Source organism: Seriola lalandi, unplaced genomic scaffold (genome assembly GCF_002814215.2).
Source record: "Seriola lalandi dorsalis isolate HSWRI2012SDOR001 ecotype SW California unplaced genomic scaffold, Sedor1 jcf7180002054953, whole genome shotgun sequence".
Lineage (NCBI taxonomy): Eukaryota > Metazoa > Chordata > Actinopteri > Carangiformes > Carangidae > Seriola > Seriola lalandi.
In genome coordinates this window covers 1,898,063-1,922,275 of record NW_019525504.1, presented here as the reverse complement: position 1 = coordinate 1,922,275, position 24,213 = coordinate 1,898,063, and the positions used below count along the sequence as shown (strand labels likewise).

Here is a 24,213-nt window from a genome sequence, read left to right as displayed (position 1 = left end):
AAATGTAACAATTATGAACTTCAGTGACCTTCAGTCAACTATTTCAACTGTTCATCCATTCATTTTAATCAATTTAATACCTCCTAGCAACTGCAGAAGTACCCTTTCAGTACAAATACACCTATTAAAGTACCACTGAGGTAAAATATACATTTTGACTGGAAGAAACCAAAACAATAGTTTTGCCCATGGCTCTTAAGGGAGAGAAAGAAATAAACACTTTCTAGCAGGTATTGTAGTGTACATTGTGTTCATCAAAACACAAACAGTTTTTGCATAGTTCAGTGCTCTATTTGCACATTGATGCAAATATGTTATCATGACGTGACAGTAGAGCTTCAGACAAGTTGATCCTGGCAAATATTTCCTGTGCAAAATTCCACTGAGGACATGTTCCTCTCTCGTGTCCTCACTTGCACATGATTCATCTCTTTTATGGGAGCAACATTGCAAAAAAAAGGAGCAGGATATAAAACTAGAGCACATACCACTGTGGAAATGAAGTAGGAACTACTGTTATTTCCCCATTATTTCTATAGAGCTCTTCATTTAAAATATTCAAAATCTTACCTTTGACTTGGTAGACTTAGTAGAAAGTCCATTTTGGGAATTCTGCTGGCTGGACTTGGTGGTTGGAGGCAGAGCAGCAGGGCCTTTCACATCCACATCTACTCCTGCTACTGAAGCTGGATCCATAACAGTCCTCCCCTCAGGATTCAGATTGGTTTTAGTTAGGTTTGTGGAACCCTGAGAGGCCTCAGAAACTCTTTTATCCTTCATGTATTTCTCTAAATGATCAGGCAGCTTTACCTCTGAGAATGTGGGAAGACTAGGAGGAGAGGAGGGGCTAAGTGCTGACTCACCAACTGTACCTCTACCACCACCCATGAGCGGGCCTTGATCTGTGCTCTTCACACCCTCCTTATCTGCTGTGGCGCCAGGCAGAGGTGAATCAACAACAGCCTTCTTTCCAACAGAGGGCAGGTCTTGTAGTTGCTTAGATGTCAATGAGCTATTAGAGGCAGAGGTAGTTTCCTCTTTGTTCTTCCTGGAGGAGCTCAGAAGGCTGGAGAGGATGGATATCCTTCCTAGTCTTGATGTCAACTTCCCAGGCTCCCCTCCGTTGCTTTGTCCCTCTGCTTCAGCTTTGGTCCCCCCTCCATCTTTTCCTTCCACCTCGTCAAGTGATTCCTTTTTGTCTTTAGACGTGGGCAGGGCATTGTCTTGGGCACGTTTTCCCAGCGTCCTTCCTTTCCTATTGGCTGCTTTTTGTTTTATCACCATAGCTGGTGAAGGATCCCTAAAACTTATGCCATTTTTCCTTAAGCCAAACTGGAATTCCTCAGGATTAAATGTCTTCTCAAAATGATCCTCCTTGATGGCCGGCATGGCAAAAGGTGGAGATGGGGACTTTTTACGAATGTGCCTCTTTGGAGGGAAGGAGAAAGGTATTCCACCCTCCTTAATACTCTTGATGAAATCCTCAAACTCATCAGGCTCCAGAGATTCATCCTCACTGGCTGATGCATTCAGTCTTTTTTTGTGCTCCTTCTTCAGTTTTTTATTATGTTCCACATCCAACCAGCTTGATGGAGATTCCTTCTTTAGCGGAAGACTTTGAGACGGACTGGATGGTTTCGCTGCATCAGGAAGAAACGAACTGCCGTTGAGCATTGGCTTTGTCGGTTTTTGTTGATCACTGAGGTTCAGGATGTTCTCCTCTCTTGAAGTCTGTACTCCCTGTTTCAAACCACTACCTGTTTTTGTCCTTTCTTGAATGTCTTCCTCATTGTTCTGAATGTCAGCACTAATGGGTATTTTATCTAAAATAACATTGGACTTGTCCATTTGTTCTCCACCAACCTTTTTACTAGATACATCTTTTACAGAAACAGGGTCTGACTCTTGGTTGACACCTGTCTTTGATACGTTTATCTGCTGCTGCTCTGTTTTTGTCACTTCATTTTGACCATGTCCACATTCTTTAACGAGGCTTTTCTGGTTCTGCATCTTATCACTCTTACTAACTACCTTTTCAGTTGCGGAAACACTTGATTCTTCATGTAATTTGGCATCTTTTGTTGCCTCCAGAGATCCTTTTGTTACAGTCATTGGTTTCTGTTGTTGGCTACCATTTGGAGCTTTGGAATCTGTGGACCGATCAGTGTCTGTCTCTGGTTTCTCCACATATTCGTCTCTGACAACTGAGGACTTCCCGTGTTTTTGGGTACCAACATTCACCAAACTCTTCATTGATGAATCCTTTGTTTCAGTCTTCTCTTTTGTTGCCTCAGCACTCTGAGTTTTGGTGATTTCAACTTTTAGATTGTCTGATGTCTTCTCTGTTCTTACTTTCTCTGGTTCCTGTTTCAGGTCAGTATTTGAACATTTAGAGTCTGTCAACTTGTTTTTCTCTTGTTTTGTAATGTCCTCATGTTGGTCTCCAACTATTTTGGTCTTCTGGACCTGTTGGTTGGTAACTTCATGTTTAGCATTCGCAGTTGGTGTCTTAGTCAAACTCTTTACTGATGAATCCTTGGTTTCAATCTTTTCTTTGCTATCTTTAGCACTGGTGTTTATGGAGGTACATTCTTGAGTTATATCTGTTTTCACATTTTGGTTCTCCCCTGTCTTCTCCAAAGCTTTTGCTCTTGCTGTTTCTGGTTTTATGTTAGATTTTGGATGTTTGGATTCTGTTGGTTTCTTTTTCTCTCCCTTTTCCCTGCTCTTAATTTGGTTTCTACCAATCACAGAGTTCTGGTCTCTAACAACAGCCTCATTTCCAGTCTCTTTCACCGATGAATGCTTTATTTCAGTCTTGTCTTTGGTACCTTCAGTACTAGTTCTTACAGAGTTGAGTTCTCGAGTTTTGCCTGTTTCTTGGCTCTTCATTGTCTTCTCTTGAACTTTAGTTCTTACGCTCTCTGGTTCCTGATCCAACTTAGAGTTTGGATATTTGGATTCTGTCGATTTGTTTTTATCTAGTTTTGTTATGTCTTCAGTGTCTCCAACAATTATGGACCTCTGGTCTTGTTGGATGTTAACTTCACTGTCAGCACTCACAGCTGCAGTCTCATTCACCACAGACTTTACTGATGAAGCCTTTGTTTCAGTCTTTTCTTCAGTACTTTCACCACTCAGAGCTTCTTGAGTTCTATCCATTTCTGGTGTCTTCTTCTCTGGAACATTTTGTGCTTCAGGTTTCAGTTCTAGTTTAGCATTTGGACATTTGGGTTCCGCTGATTTATAAGCTTTTCCCTCTGTTTTTTTAATATCTTCAGTGAGTGCCTTCTTGTCCTCTTGGTTGGATTTAGCAGTCTCATTTAAAACCTCATTTGGTAAACTCTTCTCTTCTTTATTACCTACACCATCCCGCATTTTAGTGCTTCTGGCTTTTATATTTAGAGTTTGGCTTTCCTTTAAACCGTTAGCGTGTTTGTCCTCCTCATTTGTGTTGTCGTTCTTGACGTCGTCTCTGGTTGGAAGTCGTTTGGGCTCCTGTTCATTTTTCATTGTTGATGCCATTCTCTGCTGCTCCATTCGCTGTGTTTCTTTACAGCCACTCTGTGCATTTTCTTTCAAAAGGATCGCACATTCATGTTTTGTATCTTCCACACTGGCAGTAGTTTCAGGAAATACCCTTCTCTCTTGCTCTGCTTCTGTCCTCTTCTCTTCCAGGGTTTCTGTAACTACCGTCTGTGGTTCCTCCTCTGAGTCAGGCTGTAAACATTTCTCCTCTGATGATAGACCATATGGCTTTTCTGCTTTTGTAATGTCTTTCTCTGCTTCATCCACTGTGGTTGTGCCCTTGAGCTCCTCTATGCGACTGCTCTGTGAGTCAGTGCTTTCCACTGCTGCGTCATTCAGCTTTTCATTTGGTTTTGAGTCTTTCTCCTGTCTTTCAAATTCTCCGGCCAGTAAAAGAGGCTCTTTGTCCGGCTTATTTTCAACATTCTTGGGTAATTCACAAACAGTCACAGCCTCTGTTTGAATGTCCAAAGCCTCTGAGGGTTTTGTGCCAACCTCCTCTTTACTTTTCTCCTCCACCTCAACATTTTTCACTGAATCTTTGCCTGATGTGGAGGGCAATCTATCATTTTCAGGAATTATATTCGTGGTTTGATCCTTTAATAAGCCATTTTCCTTCTGCTGCTCTGTATTGGCCAGCTTTGCATCGACTGAAACACAGGAATTGGCTGAAAGTTCATCTTTTGGCTCAGCATCTTGGTCTTTTGATGCCAATTTAGCAGGAAGATTATTTGTGTTATCCTCTTCTTTTGCACTGACCTCAGTTGTTGCTTTAAGGGAAACATTATCAGGCATAACACCTTCCTCATCAGAGCGAGTCATTATGTCAGAGAGTATGCCATCACCCACAGCAGGTTTGGCTGACATATCAGTTACATCCTCATGAGCTGGTTTTGTGACCTGAGGCAACATTGCAGAGTTTGGCTCCTCCTCCTGGATTAAATCTGGTTTTATGTTACTTATTATCTGGGCTGTCTTCTGTTCCTGTGTGGTGTTGTCACTTTGCATGAGAGATACATTTTCAAGTAAAGACTCCATGTGTGCTTGCTGTTTAGCTTCTTGTTGTCTTCCCCGTCTATCTGTCTCAACATTATTTATATCAGTGACTGGGAAATGAGCTGGATTTGCTTTAGCAGCCCCACTGCTACACAATAACTTAGATACTGGTTCTGCTGCTGGTGTAACTTCCACCTGAGCATTTGCTGTGATAATCCCGTCATTGTTTTGTTTTGGCTGTATTTTTGAAATCTTTCCAGTTGTAGGACTGGTTATTCTCTCTAACTGATTTATTTCTTTTCCTTCCAGTTTGATTTCACTGGTACTTGACTGTTTGTCTGTGAGTTTAATGATATGTTCTTCCTCCTCCACTCGATTCACTACAACACTGTCAGCTGCTTTAACAGCTGTCTCTGTGTCAGCGCTCTGACTGGACTCCTGTGTAGATGTAGATGTGCTTGCAGAAGTCTCAGTTGAGGAATGTAGAGGTTTCCTGGTTTTGATTTTGTTGGAGCTTCTCTGACCCCGGGTAGGAAGCTTGCTCACAGACAGTGAGGGATCAGCTGACTCCTTTACCGGACTCTTTTGGTGTTGTTTGATGTTGTCACTCTGTTTGGAGAGCCTTGATGAGACGGTTTTCTCTTGCTTGATTGGAGGTGGAGAGACACATGATGTGGGAATGTCACTCTCTTCATGGCTTCTTTGAGAGAGGTGTTTGGATGGTCTTGTTGGCAGCATGCCTCCTGTTGGAAACACGTACACACACAGTTTTAATACAACAAAAAACTATCTAAAAAGGGCACTTAAAGGCCCCATATTTGACACTTTTCCTGTGTTTTATTTGAAGTGTTGATCCATCAGAAGATATATTTGTGGTTTTAAGAACCAAGAAACATATCAATGTAGTTTCACATCTCCTCTCTCAGGCTTCTCTCTGGAGCTAATCAGAAGAGAGGAGGCTCTGAACCTCTCTCTGGGTCCAGGTGGGCAGGGCTTGGGGTGCTGACTGTTTTCTTGTGACATCACAAAGTTACAGATGTCCTGACAGCTGGTTTTAAGGCTCAGTTTCTGAATACAGGCTGTGTGCATTTCTCTGTGGACTGAGCGCTTTGAAGGAACAGTTCAGCAATTTGGGAAATAAGTTAATTTGCTGCGCTGCCAAGACTTGAAAAAGACTGAAAAAATAGTGTGCCGGACTATCTTTTGGCTGGGTCAGTTTTTGTGTAGATAAAATAAACAAGATAAAACATGTTAATCAGTGAGCTTCAGCAGGGCTGGTAGGTGCATTCTGTTATATTTGGATTGAGCCAGGCTAGCTGTTTCCTTCTGTGCAAGTCAGTAAATAAGTGTATTTTCCAAAAAGTCAAACTATTCCTTTAAAACATTAACAATTTTAAACCTCACGTTGAAGTGTATCTGCAAAGTTGAACTTACATTCACCGTCAACAGAGGTGCCAAAAGGATTTAGTTATTATGACAATGTAAACACAACTGGAACCGAAAGATTTACTGCCAAGCAAACAACAAGTCGTGATCGTACTGTCTTACCTTTGCTGGGACTTTCAGAGCGCGGGGAAGCGATGTCACTAACAGGCCTCTCACCAGGAGGTACTTCGTGCTGGTCTGGACTCTTCTTGGGTCTGTCCGAGTCTGTCTGACCAGATGAAACTTTTTTAGAGCTGGTGCCAGCGGCTCTTGTGATATCATCATTCTTCTTTCTTGTTGGCGATGAAATGGGCAGCCGAGTCTTTGTTGCCAAGGAGGCGTTATTCTCCAGATGTTTCGGAGGCTGTTTTTTGACATCCAGGCCTTCCTTGTCAAGTGGGGGTCCTGCTTTAACACTGCTCTCCCTATAATCTTTCTCCATGCCATTTACCAGGTTTACAGAGCCGCTGTCTTCATCTGACTTTTCTCTAACAAGTTTTGTTCCTGTCCTGTAGGTGTTTTTTGTTGGAGACATGTCTCCTGTGACAGATTTCCCTCCTTTAGCTTCCTCAAAACTTGGTTTCCTGGCAGCTTTGGTTGCGGGGACCGGAGATTTCAAAGATTCTTTGGTTTTAGGTTGCTTTTGCAGTTTGGAAGTGGCTGCTGCGGCATCAGTCACTAATGTTTTATCTGGAGTCACCGGTGATTTCACATCAGCGTCTGACGATGACCTTTTAGGGATTTTAGACTTTGAACCTGTCGCACTTGAAGAACTGCTGCTGCTGTGGTCTTTTAATGTTGGTAACATAGAGGCTGTTTTCTCAGTGCTATCTTCCCTCTGTGGTGGAATATCACTGGAAGTTCCCTGTTTTGTGCCCTCTGCGGAGCCCTTCGCCTTTGTTGTGACATTCTTGGCCCTGCTTCCAGCTGCAGGGGACGGGGTCTTTGCTCCGCTTGCTGTGGTATGCCGACTCTCTGCTGCTGCTTTCAGCCCTCGTTTGGAGGGGATATCCTGGTTGGCCTCTGGGCTTCTTACCCCAGACCCCAACGCTCGTGACTTTGCTCTGTACATGTCTGAGGATGCACTGGTATCATCAAAGTCAGCGGCCTCAGAGTCTGTCTTTTCTTTCACTAGAAGTGCAGCAGTGTTTGTGTCACAGAGTGTAGTCTCATCTGTTGTGCGTGGCTCAAGGTTGGCGCCCTTGAGTTCCGCATTGTTGTTGTTTTGGAGGTTTGGCAGTCTGTCAGGAGAGAGAGAGAGGGGAAACATTTTTAACCTTTAGAACCACAGTCTTCAAATAAGAAACAATCACTGTTGTAAAGTTACTAAATACATTTAATCAAGTTAATTTGAGGTACTTTTACTTTATTTGAGTATTTCCATATTATACTACTTCATATACTACCTCACATTTCAGACTGAAATATTGTACTTATAACTCTGCTACATTTATTTGATAGATATGTAGATACTAGTACCAGCTTTTAGTCAGTGGAATGAATTTTATTTTATTTTGAAAAATGTGATAGACCATACACTGTGTTCATTACAGGAGAAAAAAAACAATTACAGTTAACTCCTCCGCTGTCAGTCATGTTGGATCAGCTCAGTTTGAACCTGGCAGTGTCCTAACGATGGCTACATTAGATAAAGATCAACCAGAAGATTCAGCAGAGCACCATGGCCTTATCTTAAGTCCATGTTTGAAATTTTAGAAATAAAGAAAGATTCCTTTCATTATAAATGTTTGCTACAAAATTTTTCTATCCAGCTTGAGAAAGCGTTGAGGTTTGTAACGTTTGATTAATTCTATACAAACTTTTAAAGACAGCTTGTAGTAGCTGCAAGTTTTATGCTAAAAAAAATACTACTTTTGAATATTAGTTGTATTATTAGTATATTAGTATTTTTAAAAGCAAGTACTTCAGTACTCAAATAAACAAACTTTCATTTGTATTGGAGTAATATTTGACCAGGTGGATCTTTACTTTGACTTTTCTCAGCTCATTTTAAGATTTTACATATAAAACATGTGATCTGAATAATAAGTACATTTAATTTTAATACTTTCAAGTGTTGCTCATAATTACGTTTTTTTTTTTTCTTAAGTGCAGGTGAGGTATTTTAATTATAATGGAGTATGTTTAAGGTGTGGTTTTGCTACTTTGACTTGAGGAATAGTTCAAAGTTTTTTCTTGGGGGTGGGCTTATTTGCTTTCTGGCAGATGAGATGAGAAGATGAGAAGATTGATGCCACTCTCACCTCTGCACAGACAGAAGCAGGTTGTGTTAGTTTAGCATAAAGACTAGATACAGGGAGAACAGCTAACCTGCACAAAAACAGTTGATATTTCGGAATATGTCCCAGTATATAGTTATTTTGCTAAGTTTTTGGTGTCTTAAGAGAGAGACTGATTTTGCATCTATTTAAGAGTGAAGGGCAGAGGTGAAACTTCAGCTATGCTTGACATTCACCCTGCGGTAGTTCTGAAACCATAAATCTGTCCCAGCGTTCAGCTTTTTTCGGGGCATGACCATCTTTAGCCTGGAGTCACTCAAAAATGTACAGGGTGTTACCACGGTCACATCACTACTCATGTTTTATTCTTCTAAGAGCAGTAGGCTATCTGTACATATACACATACGTATGTATGCAAACAGAAGTGTGCAGGCAGTAGTCGCCAGTTGCCCGTCAAGTTCTGTAATGACTAACTTGTTCTGGTAGTGAATGTACACCATAGGTAAACACAGCAAAGGTGACCTTCATTTCAATTCACACTTGACAAAATGAAAAAGAAAATCCTCACTCACCATCACTTCATTTGTTCTTAAGCTGTAACAATTATTTTTAAAGACTTGTACGTGTAATCTACAGTGTTTTATAGCGGACGTCCGTGTTTCTGAATGATTAGATGGACTGTATATGAATATTTCAGAGCCTAAGTTCAGGTTTAGCTTGCATTGTTCTCCTCTGGTACAGTGGAGCATGGGAACTCAGAGCTCAGGTTGCATGTCAGCTTCGCTCCCTGTGGTTCCCCTGCGTTCTGTTTCTCCCAGGATCAAAAGAGCTATTAAACAATAACTGCAGCAAATTAAAACAGGCAGCTGTAAATAGACAGCTCAGCTCTCTTTAGCTCCCCTTGCTTTGTGTTTCTCCCTGGAACAAAGGGGCTGTTAAACAATAACCAGCAGAAAGTTAAAATAGACAGATACTCACAGTTTCACTTGTGTTGTGTCTGAAGTCTTTGAAGTTGAATCTGTGCTGTAGTCCTCTCCTGCCGCTTCGTTCTCATGCGAACCCGGCTCTGGGCTAACACACCTCTTCTGGCCAGAAACCTTGTGCTTCGAGGGCAGATTCACAGTCTTGCGCGTCACACGAAGTTCTCTCGGTCTGCGTTTCTCCTGGAGGGAATTTTGCTTTGAGCCTGTGCCAGTGTCAGGCTCCTCTGGCTGCGGTGAGCTTGTTTGGAACTCCCCTGTAGTCAGTGCCAAGGAGAAGGCCGAATCTGGCGAGCTGCCACCGGGCGGCAAAGCTTCTGAGGGGGTAGAGGGGCCGTCTTCTGTGCCCTGAGCGACCGAGTCCTCCTCTGGAATTACAGTGACAGGTATGGCCAGCACGGGAGGCGAGTCTGCTCTGTAGCCCTCCTCCCTTTCTTTCACTATATCCTTCTCTTTCTCCCCCTCCCCCTCCCCTTCCTCCTCCTCCTCCTCTCCCAGGTGTGTTTCCACCCAAATTGCTTTGTGGAGTCGGACAGGAGAATCACCTCTGGGTATTCCCTCAGTCTCAGGTGAAGGGCTCCTTGCCGTGGCTGTAGTATCCCAAGAGAATATCTGAGCCCTCCTCCTGGCCTCTGAGTTTTCCTTCTCTCTGTCTACAGCGCTTTCATCTTCCTCTTGAGTCGTGATGAGGTGTGAGGTGGATGACTGAGAGCCTAATCTTATTCCTGTTAGAGCAGTGCTGTGCCCCTTCTCTCCAACTCTCACACAGGTTTTCTTCGATGCTAAGCTTATAGAAGTTAAGTTAGGAGACTTTGGAGCCTCGGCTGTCTTGGAAAGGGGGATTTTGAATGTCGTCGGTGTGGTCGGGGTGAATGTGCTGTCCTCACTGGAACCCTCTGTGTCCTTCAGCATGCTTTCTTCTAAATGAACCTGCAGCCTCTTGCTTACTTCCTCCACCACTGACGCTGCAAAGCCTAATTCTGAGCTCGCGTCAGCACGTGGCCGAGAGGCAGCGGCAAGGCCGATACTGGTGGGAGTGGTGGGAGTCACATTCCCAGAATTCCCTTCACCGCTGGCGGTGCTGACCCTGCACACTATCACCTCCCTCACGCTGCTTCGGCCGCTGCTGTCGCTGTCTGCGAACGGGAGCTCGGCTTCATCTCTCCGTACAGAAACCACGCTTGAGGCGCTGAGACTGGACCTTTGGCTGAGGGTGTCATCACCCTCCGCTCCTGTCCTGGTCTCACCGTGATGTGACCCCATGAGATCACTGTCTTTTCGAGAGGGAGTAGGGGTCTTTAGCCCCTCCTCCTGTTGAGATATAGGTGAATGTGGGGACAAGGGGGACAAGGGGGACGTTGGGGACGTTGGGGAACTCGCGTCAGTGGAGGCATCTGAATGCTGCCGACTCCTGCTCTTCTTTCTCTTGGAGTTGAAGAAGTTGCTGAGGCGATCGAACATTCCCCTCTTCTCCTCCGGATTCTGAGAGAAGACAGGCAGAAAAAAAGACAGAGAGGAACATAGTGAGGTGGGGAAACCAGCCAGCACAATTTTTGTCTCTGGCTTCGCTATAGAAGTAAAACAGAAAATGAAAACTAAAAAGTATGCTCTGCAGCAGACATGCAGCCAAAAGCTAAGCAAGAAAAATTTCCATTGCTGAACTCCAGTTAAAATATGGACTCCCACAATCACATTTTTAAGATATCTCCAGGCTAGAAGCAGTTTACACAACCTTGAATTTAGGGGCAAGTCAATAAATTACCTGCATCCATATATTCAATTGTAACAACTATGCATTAACTAATGCAATATCAATGTAAAAGCATATACAACACCATAGAACAGGGACATGATAAAGATCTACAAGGGAGGAGAAGTTTAGATGTCAATAAAAACGTACCTGAACTTAGTATGGTATATAGTTATAGATATATTTGTGGTTTTAAATACCAAAAACCATCTCAGTATAGTTTTCCATCTCCTTGGTTTCTCTCTGGAGCTCAAGTAACAACAGTTCAGTGAGCCAATCAGAAGAGAGGAGTCTCAGAGCCTCCTCTCTTCTGACTGTTTTCTGAGTGATCCGATAAAAATACAGCAGATTTAAGGTAAGCACTCAGAGAAATCAAATCCTGCAAGGTTAGATGGTGGGTCCAGGTGGGCGGGGCTTGGGGCGCGGCTGAGAGCAGTGACTGCTTTGTTGTGACATAGTTCAAGAAGTCCTGACGGCTGGTTTTAAGGCTCAGTTTCTGAATACAGGCTGTGTGCATTTCTCTGTGGACTGAGGCTTTGATACTTTCACAGTATTAATATAGAACCTAGACCTGATCTATAATCACACAACACATGGACATCTACCTTTATACTAGATGGGACCTTGTGTGTGTGTGTTTGTGCGTGCGCGCTTTATGTTACTGTTTTTTCAAGATGACAATAAAAACGTCAACAATATGTGTAAAGAAAAAAAGAAAAAAGAAAAGAAAAAGACCATAAATGTATTTTCCTTGAGAGTCTTTTACTAAAAAGAGTCAGGTTAAATTCAGACAACCTGGTTCAAATACCAACACACTGTGGCTGCAGTGGCACAACTAATGACTAACTAGACAGATATAAAACTTCTTTGATGTTTAGCTCAAGGGTCACTTACCCTTTACCGCCAACAACTTTAAACAATAAAAAAAATGAAGTTGGTCAAGACAGGCTTGGGTCTGAAAGGACACTAATAATCAATGAGAGCTGCATTATTATTTAATATAAAAGTAGATTACAGTGTGAGACGGCAGCAGCGACTTTAACGTACTTATACTGTACACTCTAGTCAAACATAAACCACATCATAGTGTGTCGATGAGACTTTTTAACAGGGTTGACATCACAGCCAGAAGACACCAAGGAAAAAACTTCCGTCTGCCGTCATAAAACACACCTTTCAAAAGGGCACATGTTAAGACAAGAAGCATGAATCACAGTGTAAAAGACAACAGTTACATACCATCTGGACTTCCTGGAGTCTAACCTGTTGAATTCCTTCGGAGTTCGGTGTCTAATTAATGCTTAGTTTGCAGAAATAGCAGATGAAAGTTAATATTATGTCTTTTTTCTTTTTGTCTGTCTTTTTTTTTTAAGACATGATCCTAAAACTAGATAGAGCTTGTAAAGCCAAACATAAAAGCCAGTGTCCTACTTAAGTGTTCGACATTAAATAAAATAAAATAGTCCTCTCGTATGACAAACAGCGCTCACTGCAATCACTTGTGTGTTTCCACAGTTAAGTGTCTGACTGTCTCTGAACAAAGTGCCTGACTTGAGGGCACGGCCATTTACATCACAGCTACAGTGTGGAGAAAAAGAAATATTGTGAAAGACTGTTCACATGGCAAGCACGCAAAAGAAATTCACAATCCAGTCAAAGTAAAAGGGTGTGGACAGGCCTGCTGGAGACAACCCCACCCTTCCTCATTCTAAAGCTGGGCAATTCAATAGGACATCTGTTATCTGCTTTTATTTAAGAAGAATTCAACCTGTGTCAGTTAGGAGTGCTAATTCAAACCTTTTAGATAGTCTTTTAGATAGGAAGTATACAGTGATATCGGTCAAAGGTTCCACTACCCAGGGCTGTAACGGTAAGTAACAGTTCTGAGAGTATTTCCAGAGTACTTTCTGAACAGCAATTTTCTGTTATAAAAACCAGTCACCACACATCTGAAGGGGTGTCGAACTTTCACATACTTTCAGTGAGCAAACAGCAGGTAAAGAGAGCCTGTGGCCGGGTTTTCCAGTTCATGCCTACACAGAATGAAACCCAGACACACAACTGAATACTGAATCTGGTATCGCTTTTGTTTAAATAAGTAGTCAAAGCTGCGACACTGTACCTCCACGTTGTTTTGACTCATTCACAAATCCACTGTGTTGACGCAGAGAACATAAAAAAAAGAAGAAGAAGCATTAATGAAGTATCCTGTGTCCAGTGTATGTGTAAGTCTATGTTACTTACTGCTGTAGTAGTAGTCTCCACTGAGCATTCACCTTGTGTTTACTCATAGGAATGACAAATGTCAGGTAGGAGGAGATATAGTACCATATCTGTGAGCATTTTGACCCACTTCCTTATCTGCCAGCCAAAGCTCTGCTTCATTCTCTGATGTCAGTAGCAGATAATGATAAAGGCAAACACAGGAACAATGATGTTGATCTTAATTACACTTAAATACTGCAGGGCACTGGATCTTTCAGCCTCTGTGCCAAAATGTAAACAAACTGAGTTTATGGTGTTTTTTTTGTTTTTTTTTTTTGCAGCTGTAAACTGAATACAATTAAAAATCTTTCTCATAGATAGATAAACATATTAAAATAACGTGCTTGAGTTCCTGAAAACTCTTAGTTTAAAAAACACATGAGCAAACGCCGGTTGTGTCTTTTCAAACAAACTGACACAAATATCACAGAGAGCAGGTCTGACAGGTTTGAGTCTATGGAAAGTAGCCCAGGGACAATGGGATCCCATAGGATTACAGTATGTGCAGCTCATCTTAAAGGGGAAGCACACGTTTACGGCCCCTAAATGTCTTCTTTCAATCTCCTCAGGCAGTCACTGAGCAATTACCACTGTCCCCTGCAGGCAGAACTGAGACAATGGTGATGTCATGTAGTTGTTCAGCTGTTAGGAGAATAAACTGGAAAGAGAAGCATGAATATATCCTTTAATGGAACCATTATGATAAAGAAGCTGCATTAAATAGAAAGCGGAGAAGTCCAGACTAGCCGGAGAAAACTAATCACACAGTGAGCTGGATTTTTATCCACTGGTGAATGAAAGCACACAAAACCCACCCATCTACTGAATGCTGCCCCACTTTCTTTCACCTGTGACCTAATTACTCTTTTTGGACTGTGTTGCATCTGTTGAGTCATATCTGGTGTTTCCTATGAATGTGGATACAGCTCTTGTGATCTAGGTCAACAACAGTGGTGACTTTTTAGACTACATGTGTATATTTTTAACTATTATTAACTGTGTGGTCTGTTTTGTGTTATTTTTGCTATTGACTGTTTTAATTACATTCCACATGTAAAAGCCCAACTGGGGACAGGAGTTGATAATTAGCAACAACTATATAACACATTAGTTTCATGCCCTTTTTGAAACTGTGTATCAAATAAACAAACACACAAACAAACAAACGAACAAACAGACTTTGCAAAGCAGGAACCGTTATTTTCCTACAAATATGGGAAATGCCAAGTGTGACATCTGGAAAGACTAACCGGAGGATAATACAGTGTTTTTAACTCTTGATAATCAAATTTTGAAAGTGCAAAGTGCTCATAATGCAGAAAAATGTGAATATTATTTCACTGGATTATTGTTGCTGATGAATGAATGTGTAAGTAGCATTTTTGCTGTTTTTTTTTTAACTATTTAGTGCATCATATGTCTGGATGTTAAATCTTTCTCAGAGGTAACTAGTAACTGTAGCTGTTAAATAAATGCAGTGGAGTCAAAAAATATAATATTTGCCTCTGGAAAGTAGTGGAGTAGAAGTATAATGAAGCATAAATTGCAAATACTCAAATGAAGTAAAGTAAAAACATCAACACTGACAGAAAATGTGAAAATGTGTGAGTAAAACCAACCTTGGAGGGTGAAATAGGGAATCTGGAGGGCGAAGCCGGGCTGATTGGCTGAGTCATGTCGAAGCTGATCATGGAGGTGGACTCAGAATCTGGGTCCCACTCCGATTCAGTCCGGAAACTGTACTCTGTGGAAACACTCATCTGGTCGTAGCTCCTGGTAGAGAGAGGCAGGAAACACAGAGACAGGGGGGGAGGGAGGGAGAGGGGGGTAGAGGGAGGAGAGGGACAGAGAGGATGTTATGTCATTAGGCTTTTGTTTCACCTCTCACTGTATCATTCTCATGTTTTTACTATGTATTCATCAAAGATCTTGTCATTAAACCTTTAAATCTCTTTTGAATATGGAAAGACATTTCCAATTAGAAATTCAAGATAAAACAAACAAGGAAAATACAACCATTTTTCTTTCCTATACCCTTGAACACACCACTTTCAAGGCTTAGTTGCAACATAATTTTCCGTGTATTTTTAGGACAAAAGCTTACATAATGTTAGTTATGAGCAATAAACAAATAAAAACCTCGAACCCAGCCCTGAGTCAGCCTTTTAAAGGACGTCAGACACATCCGATTGTTCTTAGAAGCATTGATGTGTTTCACTCGGACTTCGCTTGGCGTTTGAAAAACAGACAATGTGACACTTGACAGACAACAGTCAAACCCCAGCAGCGAACAGTGCACACCGAGCAATTAGAGGCCCATTGAGGATTTTAGAGCACGTGTGAGGCATGAGGAGGTGCGTCTGCTCTGAGGAGGAGCAGTTGTGGGTTTTTTTTTAGTAAGTTGCCTTGAAGCATTTACAGACGACTCACGCCCAGCCTGAAGGCAAACAGTCCTGTGAGCAGTGAGCAGTGCAGGACAATGACAGGATGACACACTGCATTCCACCTCATTTCAGCAACACCTTTGCTATATTTGCGATGCGAGCTAGTGTCTGTCATATGACGCAGCGTCATGGGTTCGGCTGTTTTTAAAATAAGTGCACAAAGACTGATGTCCAGATGTTATCATTTGCTTTTGCAGCAACATTGCATCCATGCTGCATTACGGGAGATGTAGTAGAAAAGAACTTCAACCTACTCCGGGAGATTGTCTGTAAAGACATAATTGCATTATGAAAGTATTTAACACCACTTCTCCATTTAGGCACCATGTCCTCAGCCATGACCACCACAGCCTGAGTCTGTGTATTACTGTGTTTCTCCACAAGGGGGCAGGGCAGGATTAGTTTTCCACTGAACTCTGGCAGCGAGTCGATTCAGTTACCCTCAGCTACTGTTTTGTGGCATTTGTTTTTGTTAAAATGTGAAAAGAATTTCAGTTAGTTGCTGAATGGTGGAGATGAACACACAACCTTTTTAAAGCAGCTGCTTAGTGATACAGAATTTTATTTTTTTTTTGAGGACAAGTTAAATAATTCATGTACAGTAGTAGAGAGTGGACTAGATCCAAGAGTTATTCTCTGCTCTCAAACAGTGAGCTGACAGAGAACCGGAGCAGTAGAGGCAGAGAGCTCATCATATTCTACAGACATACCAAAACATGTTTGTATAAGACCTTTTTTTTTTTAAGACATTTTTTTCAATAGAATATAGGCGTTTCTCCAAATATGCAAAAAATCATGCAAAAATATAACAGATAAGTGAAAAAGAAAGAAAACAATAGTGGATAAATGAGTCCTCTCACAGATGTTAGACAGAGGTGCGTTTGAAGTGGTCTCCCTGGAGAGGAGGTGGGTTGGCAGAGGGGTTTGAGTTCCTGGGAGTAGTGGCTGTTTAGAGTGGGGTGTAGGGTGAGGCAGATTTTGACAACATCCCCCAGTGGAAGCGACCACCTGCGAGGCAGAGTCACCGCCACAGGACTGAAACCTGCATTCTGCACGGGGTGGATGGAGGGGGAGCGGGGCCAGCAAGGGGGAAGAAAATGGACATTTTCCCAAAATGTCTCTCAACACCCCCAAAGAAACAAGCATGAACTTGTGGAGCTTCAATCAAATGTGGCCATACGGGAATCAAAATTACATCAGAGTGCGATCGTGCTGACACATGTTGGTGGAGAGAGGCAGAGAGGCATTCGTTACTCTGGGTTATAAGTGGTGCATCAGGTATTGCAGTCCTGCTGTGGAGGCCCCCAACATGTGTGATTTATAGTACAGCGTGGGATTGTCATGGCACCAGCGTGATAGTAGATGGATGTGTCCTACAGCAATCAGGCTGTGTCGTGCATTCACTCAGTGGGTTTTGCCACTCCACAGATTTTTCTAATGTGATTGAAAAGATGGAGGGATACTGTGTGTTTCTTCAACTTACTTTATGTTGTCACTATTACTGAAACAAGTGGTCTCTCTTCTATGCATTTCTGAGGAGGTGCATGTTAGCGTCACCTAGGCAACAACCCCTTAACAAGTTTAATTCCAGCTTTAAAATGAAGCTAACTAAAAGAACCGTTTCTAATAATCATGAAGGATCTCGGTGTAATGTGAAGGATCAACCTGCCAATACTGTGTTTCACAATGGACTTGCTCATGATCTTGCAGCACTGACTTGTAAGCATTTCAACTTTAAAATAAGCAAGATATAAAATGAATACAAACCTGTCAAACAGTGAGACAGTTTCAGGGTGGAGCCGCTTTGCATGCAGTGAAAGGGGGAAAAGTGACCAACCCGTTCTGCAACCTTTGACCCCAAACAAAACCTGCAGGCTGTATTTCAAAAGACTTAGAATGCGTGTGAGCAAATATGGTTGAAGGCCAGGTGCTATCTTTGAAACAGAGAAAGCAAACTGTGAGAGGAAAATGAAACGTATGGACGACCCCCTGACCTTGTTAAAGAAAAGCTACAGAGTCAGTTGGAGGAAATCTGTCTCCCTCACACTCTGTCAACACACAGGCACCGGCCAGCTCTGACTTGTCTGAACCTCCTCTTTGTTGCACACAGACAAAAGCTCCACTGTTGTTGTGAGCACAAAGTTTATGAGATTTTAAAGAGGAGTATTTGCTCTTATGTCTTTGATACACTATCACAACTAATTTCATTCCTCAAAGATTTCTGGTGACAGAGGCTTAGCTTCTGGAAAGGATGTAACACAGAGCACAATGAATAAGACAAAACAATGTACATTTAGGAAAGCTGACTGGGCTAATGTTCTTTAAGGAGCTGTTCCTAAGTTTTTGCTATTGCTACGTAGCCATCGTTAGCATTAACAGCTGTTTACCAGTCTTGTAAGAGCTTCGGCCATTGTTGTGTTTACAAGACAAGAGGTTATAGCAGGGCCACTCTTCAAGGCAGCCTGGATGCTACAGTGACTCGGTATCAGAAAGTGTTGAGATGGGTCAACTGGTTCAGGGCTAGCTGGTTAACATACTAACTTCAGTAGAACAAAAAAGAGACAACTCTTGGACAACTCTTAACTCTTGGTAATTGAATAAAGTTTGATGTTGAACTCTTAAGGTTTCTTCTAGACTTCTAAGTAAACAGCTAAATTCTAAGGTTGGCTATGTAGCAATAGCAACACTTACAAATAGCTCCTTCAAGTTCACTGTAGCTGGCCCTTTTCCAGTCCTTATAAAGACAGCTAGTAAACAAATCAAGTGTATGTGGTTATGAATTATGGAGTGTCAGTGCTGTAATGTTGCAAGTCTGCATTCTCAAAAGCAATGTCCTCTGTAATGTATTTACAGCTTCATGCTGCAAACCTGGAGTAACCTGGAGTACACTGTGTAAATGTACTTAATCATCCCCAATGCCGACTTCTGGACCCATATCTGCAGAAACATCTTCACTCTATCAACTAACCCATACAAGACAAGATCATTCACTACACAGAGGAGAGAATGTTGGGAATGGGTTTCACGGATTCAGACATTTGTCCACACTGCACACAAAATACCACAGACACCTAAATGCACACCAATCAAACAATTCTGGCGGGATATCACTGACACCCTCACTCTTATTTTTGGCTTCTACATCCCACCATCTCCTTCATTGTGCCTACTAGGAGACCTATCCAACATCAGTCTAAACAACACTATCCTCATGAACTAGAAATCAAGGAACACCATCTGGAAAAATCTACTATTTGATCACACATCAATGGAAAAATCTATCTGCCTCAATCAAGAACCGAACCACAGATTCTGACAATATCTGGAACCCTTTCATTAATATGTTAAATTCTTAATTTTATACCCATACCATTCACCTCTTTTTGCCTTTTTACCCACAGTAAATGTATAAACCCAAAGAAGAAGAAAAGAAGATAAGGATAAAAAGAGAACGAGACAAATGAGGGACATTGTTTTGTAACTTAGAGGTTGAAATCTTGAAATCTTGTAGATTTCCACAGATGCAAAGCATTAATTTACAGCATTGCGCACAATGGCCTAGCATAGCCAGACATATCAAAGGCTTTTATGGTTCATAAACTTAAATCATCTTATGGCACATATTGTCAAATCAACTCTAAGTGGAAATTACCTTTTTTCCACTAATCTGTTACAGCATTTATGATGTTGGAAGGTCTGCAGACTAACTGCCTCAACATGACATGATTTCAAATTACCATTTAAAAATGAAATATTTGATCTCCAATGAAGAACATTATATAAAAACCAATATATATATAAAAAAAAGAAACTGTTCATATGGGCTGTTTTCTCTCTGTTTTTGTTGTCTTGAAGGCTGCTCTGAATATGGGAGGCCAGCAGAGATAAAATAACCTAGAGAACCAATTGTAAATAACAAGAGAGATAAACTCCCATTTTTCACTGGGCTTCAGTCTAGCATCATTCAGCCACAGAAACATGTTCCTTTACTCTGTCAAAACTCAAATCTATGTGGTACGTACACGATGTATGTAAATATCAACTATTAAATATGGGGACATTATACAGGTGTGTGCATGCACAAACATCCACCAAAGCTCCATGAACTTAATCCACTGTAAAGTCTCATGATTGTCATGAGATTAGCGCCACACTGACACAACACGTTAGTGCGAAGAAAAGGTTATCAACACAAACTCATCTTTCATTGCTCTGGAACAAACAGGCAAATAAAACAAACAGATTTCAGTTAGCTCAGCAAACCTGCAAACCTGTGTAGAGCGGCTGAACAAACTCAAAACAAGGGATGGAACGGTTACAACTCCTGACTCACCCTCTGTTGGGTATGTGAGGGGTATAATGAGTCACTGGAGGCTGTTGATGGAAGATATCGTGTTCTAATATGAGAATACTAAAATCCCAGACCCTGGATTTGAGTGTTGTACACAATAGGAACAGGCTCTACTGCAGAGTTGGCATGGCTGGACTGCTGCCTGATGTAAGTACGTGTTGCTGGGTCAAATGAAACTTGGAGCTGGCCACAGTACAGGCTCACACCCTACTAATTTTTCACTTCACAGTTTCATGTTCATAAAACACAGCAGATACATTTTCTGTGCAACAAATAATGTATTTTTACCAAACTAATACAAAAAGCTGAGGTGCTAATGACAAGATATTAATAGACTCTGAGCTGGCTTTGCACTGTGAATCTAAAACAGCCGTTGTTTGTAAGAGCGACTTTGCATTTGGGAGTGTCTGAACCACTGCAGCAGGGCTCAGTGTTTGCCAGATGCAGGGTGGGTCTGTAACAACCAGTAGGCTGCAGCCTCTATGCTTCTGCTTGGACCAATAACCGGTATAGTGGCGTGCAAAGAAAATCAAGCCAGCATGTTTGTGAATACTTTGAAAAACTGAAGGGTGCTGCAGACATGATGCATCCTTTGAAAAACTAAAGCAAACATTGTACCCGCAATATAGAACAAACCGTGCACCAACTGCAGAAAGCAAAGTAATAAAGGAAGAGAGACATTTGTGATGTTACCACAAGTACAAGCAGATAACAGTGTTACAACAGCAGCTCATAATGTGGACATGCTGACTTTGGGAGGGGAGACAGAAACACTTATACTGTTTTTTGAGTGTTGTATTTCATACTCACTTTTGCTTATTCTTATTGGTGTTATTGGTGGCCAATTTCTGCCATGAAAAGAAAAGTATACTTGTGATAAAAATGGAAAATCTAAATAATGAGATATTAACTAAAATTTCGTCTAAGTCCAAATTTTAGTAGTTACTATATCTGACTAGGTTTAAAGATAATAGCTTATAGTTTTGGACCTCTCATGTTTTTGATGTAAAAATAAAACTATTATCATTAATTAGCATTTCCCCTTGTTTCGTGCTGTTCTTTGTGTTGCTTGCTTGTGGATGGAGCCCGACTCCTGATATATCAGCATACTTGATATACTATACTTTGTCTATGTATCATCTCTCCACATTGTCTAATTTTGTGATGCAATTTGTGTTGCATTTTGTATTTTTCTTATCTATACAATAAATAATTGAGCTAAAAAAAGTCTTTTTGAATAATTTCTTTCTTAACTAGCATTTCATCTTCCTGGGAGTAATGTGCTTGCTTATACATACACACACACACATATATATATATATATATATATATATATATAAATATATGTATGTATGTATATATGGTACCATCACATTTTCAATAGGATTTGCAATGCAATAATGTGACATGTTGAGTTACGTACTACAGAGTGTAAGAAGATACCATCTCACAAATGAATAATAAATAAATAATTGCCTAATTTATTCTTGCCTTTGGCACCTTTTTCTGTTTCGTGCAAAAATAGTGGCAATAAAAGCAGAATTTTGAGGAAGAGAAGTTCAAAACACTACAAAGTAATGGTTCCCAAAGCTGTCTCCTGTGCTCAGTGTGTTGCAATAATGATGATTAACTCCAATTTTCCTCAAATTCCTTTAACAATGAGAACTTTCTTTACCAAGGAAAGAGCTTGAGCCAGCCCACACTGCTGCTTGCCTAATCCCGACTGAACTGAAACCACTCCTACAGTCCTGGAGGTGTGTTTCTGTCACAACTGCGCAGCTGCATGAATGTGTGCTCGTGGGTACAGTATGCTGTATATTAGTTTCTGTGAATAAATGCGTACAAATTCAATAGCATGTTTGTTTTTGAGGACCAAACAAAGGTCATATTTACTTAAGTTACTCCAGCCTCTTTGCGGCTCCCTCACCTTGGTTTTAATAGCTGCGTTTAAGGGCCCACTGACACACAATGAGGCAACAATGAGGTGTTTATGCTGGAGTTAACACCCAGTCAGGAGGGCTCTGACTGCCATTCAGTAAGAAGCACACCACCATCGCAAGCCAAAGAGTATAATACCACCTGACAAGAGGAATGGACATCTGTGCAATAGACAAAAACATATATGCACATACTGTACTGTATACGTACACAGAGATAACATTATTCAGCTTCTGCAACTTTCCTTATACCTGCTATTATAGTGAAAGCTTCTCATTGATCTACTCCCCTCTACAGAATGACGGCAGACAACTATCGACGTGTGAAGGAACTGAATGACTCGCTCAGATGAATTAAACAAAACCAGAGGCCTGGAGTGCATAGGTGGTACTGTGAGTACACACAAATCAACGGCACCAGGTACACACACACACACACACACACACACACACACACACACACACACACACACACACACACACACACACACACACACACACACACACACAGCGAGAGAGAGTGCCAACATTTAACTACTTTTAGGGAAACAAATGACGACTTCGTCCCTAATTACAAACATACATTTATTTCAGTCAGTCTAATCAAGGCATCTGTTTATCCTGATTTATACAGTAGCAGCAGAATCAGGCCCCAGACTCCTCCTACATTATGGCCATAAACAAATCAGGAAAAATAGCTCTGCCTTTTCCACACAGTAGCAACACATATTCAATGAACTTGTAAGAATCTGGCACAGCCTCAGCAGAAGATGTCTGCAGTTCTTGGAGATGTATTTCTGGTTGTACTAGTCACTTGTTGTAATAGCTGTTATATTAAATTGTATTTTACAATTCACGTATCATTATTTAAAGCTGGCTTCATCAGTGGAGCTATTTGAAATGAAGGCTGGTTTATCAAATGGCAGCATGCACACAATCGCATTTACATTTACACAAAACGCATAACGTCAGTGATTTAGGTTCAGGTAGGAAATCAGATTCAGCACTTGCATCTGCACCTCCAAGAATCGGGGTCCTTGGCGGACATAAACAATATTGTTCATGTTGCCATGGAGTTGCTTAGTTACTGTAGCTGTGGGCTCCAACTTGAGACCCAATTTTTTTTTAGCCTGCATGTATTTACATTTCAGCAAATTGGCACCATTGAAAATATGCTGAATTAGCTATCACCAGCTATTTCCTGTTTGTAATGTATCCAAGGATGCACAGACTATCACACTGAAGAGAACTTCTTTATATCATTTATGGATATTTATAGTGACATCTCTTAAGTACAGTTTTTTTGATAATTGGGTGCTAAGTGTTTTAAAGCACCTTCATTGCCCCAATGTGATAAACTGTGTAACAGCCACTGCTGCGGCTCCGACACTGACCATGTAGATAAGCAGCCAAACTACATTACATCGACATGCACCTGCCACTGCACGCCTCATGTCACCCCCTCTGTACAACACATTTCAACACAAATTCTTGAGCTGATTACATCACCACCTGTCAACACTCTTTGGTTTTTTGCTATTATCATTTTCATACTTGCAGCAGAGAAGTGTCAGGAAAAAGTCGGCTTTTACTACAGCTCTGTTTTATTGTAGTCTGAAACTGAAACAATGCAGACAGACGGCCTTATGTGGTTCAGTAATTAAACCTGCCACTATAGCCTGCAACAACAATTAGCTGGCAATGATAGAGACACGTCTCTTTAAACACTTTTAACTTACTGTATTTTGAAAACTGGTTTTCAATTTGCCCAGCCAATATTAATTAGGTCAAAACTAGCGCTGAACAATAAGAAATAAAAATCATATTGCCATTGTCTTGGCAGATATTGAGATTGCAATATGACAATTTCAGTTGGGATGGTTAAATTTTCATTTCATTTTGACTGAAAAAAATATAAAAATGATGCTGGGGCTTGTGCCAAACAAACATTTTCCCTGACATCTGGAGAATATGATTTGTAGGCCAGGGCTTCTCTGTAGCACCACAATGCTTCATCTATGGTTTGTTCTGACACATTTTACATTTATTGAAAAAGGTAAAACTACGATTTGTCCATATTGCAATCTCGATCAAATTTAGATCAATTGTACAACCCCCGTCAAAACCTAGCATATGCCTGGACTGTTCATGGTCGATGTGCGATTGAGGATATGGATCAATGGAAAATAGCTAAAGCCTGCAGGAAAGGTATCTAAACATAATACGTTAATAATCACATCAATGACATCGTTGTGTAATATTAGTATTCTGCCTAGTCTCAGCTGGTTTCAGCCCTT

At 41.2% G+C, this 24,213-nt stretch overlaps 1 protein-coding gene across 2 annotated transcripts in view; it reads right to left on the bottom strand.

The window, feature by feature from the left end:
* Nucleotides 1-24,213, bottom strand: part of crybg1a (crystallin beta-gamma domain containing 1a) — a 48,719-nt gene that overhangs the window by 10,428 nt on the left and 14,078 nt on the right. The window contains exons 2-5 of one of the 2 annotated variants that reach the window (XM_087170550.1): nt 14,804-14,957; nt 9,168-10,651; nt 6,073-7,190; nt 571-5,267 (exon numbers count right to left, since the gene is read on the bottom strand). In XM_087170550.1, coding sequence (XP_087026676.1) covers nt 571-5,267; nt 6,073-7,190; nt 9,168-10,651; nt 14,804-14,957 — 7,453 coding nt within the window. Of the gene's footprint in view, nt 1-570; nt 5,268-6,072; nt 7,191-9,167; nt 10,652-12,158; nt 12,409-14,803; nt 14,958-24,213 lie in introns of those variants that run through there. The other variant, XM_087170551.1, reaches the window with a different exon arrangement.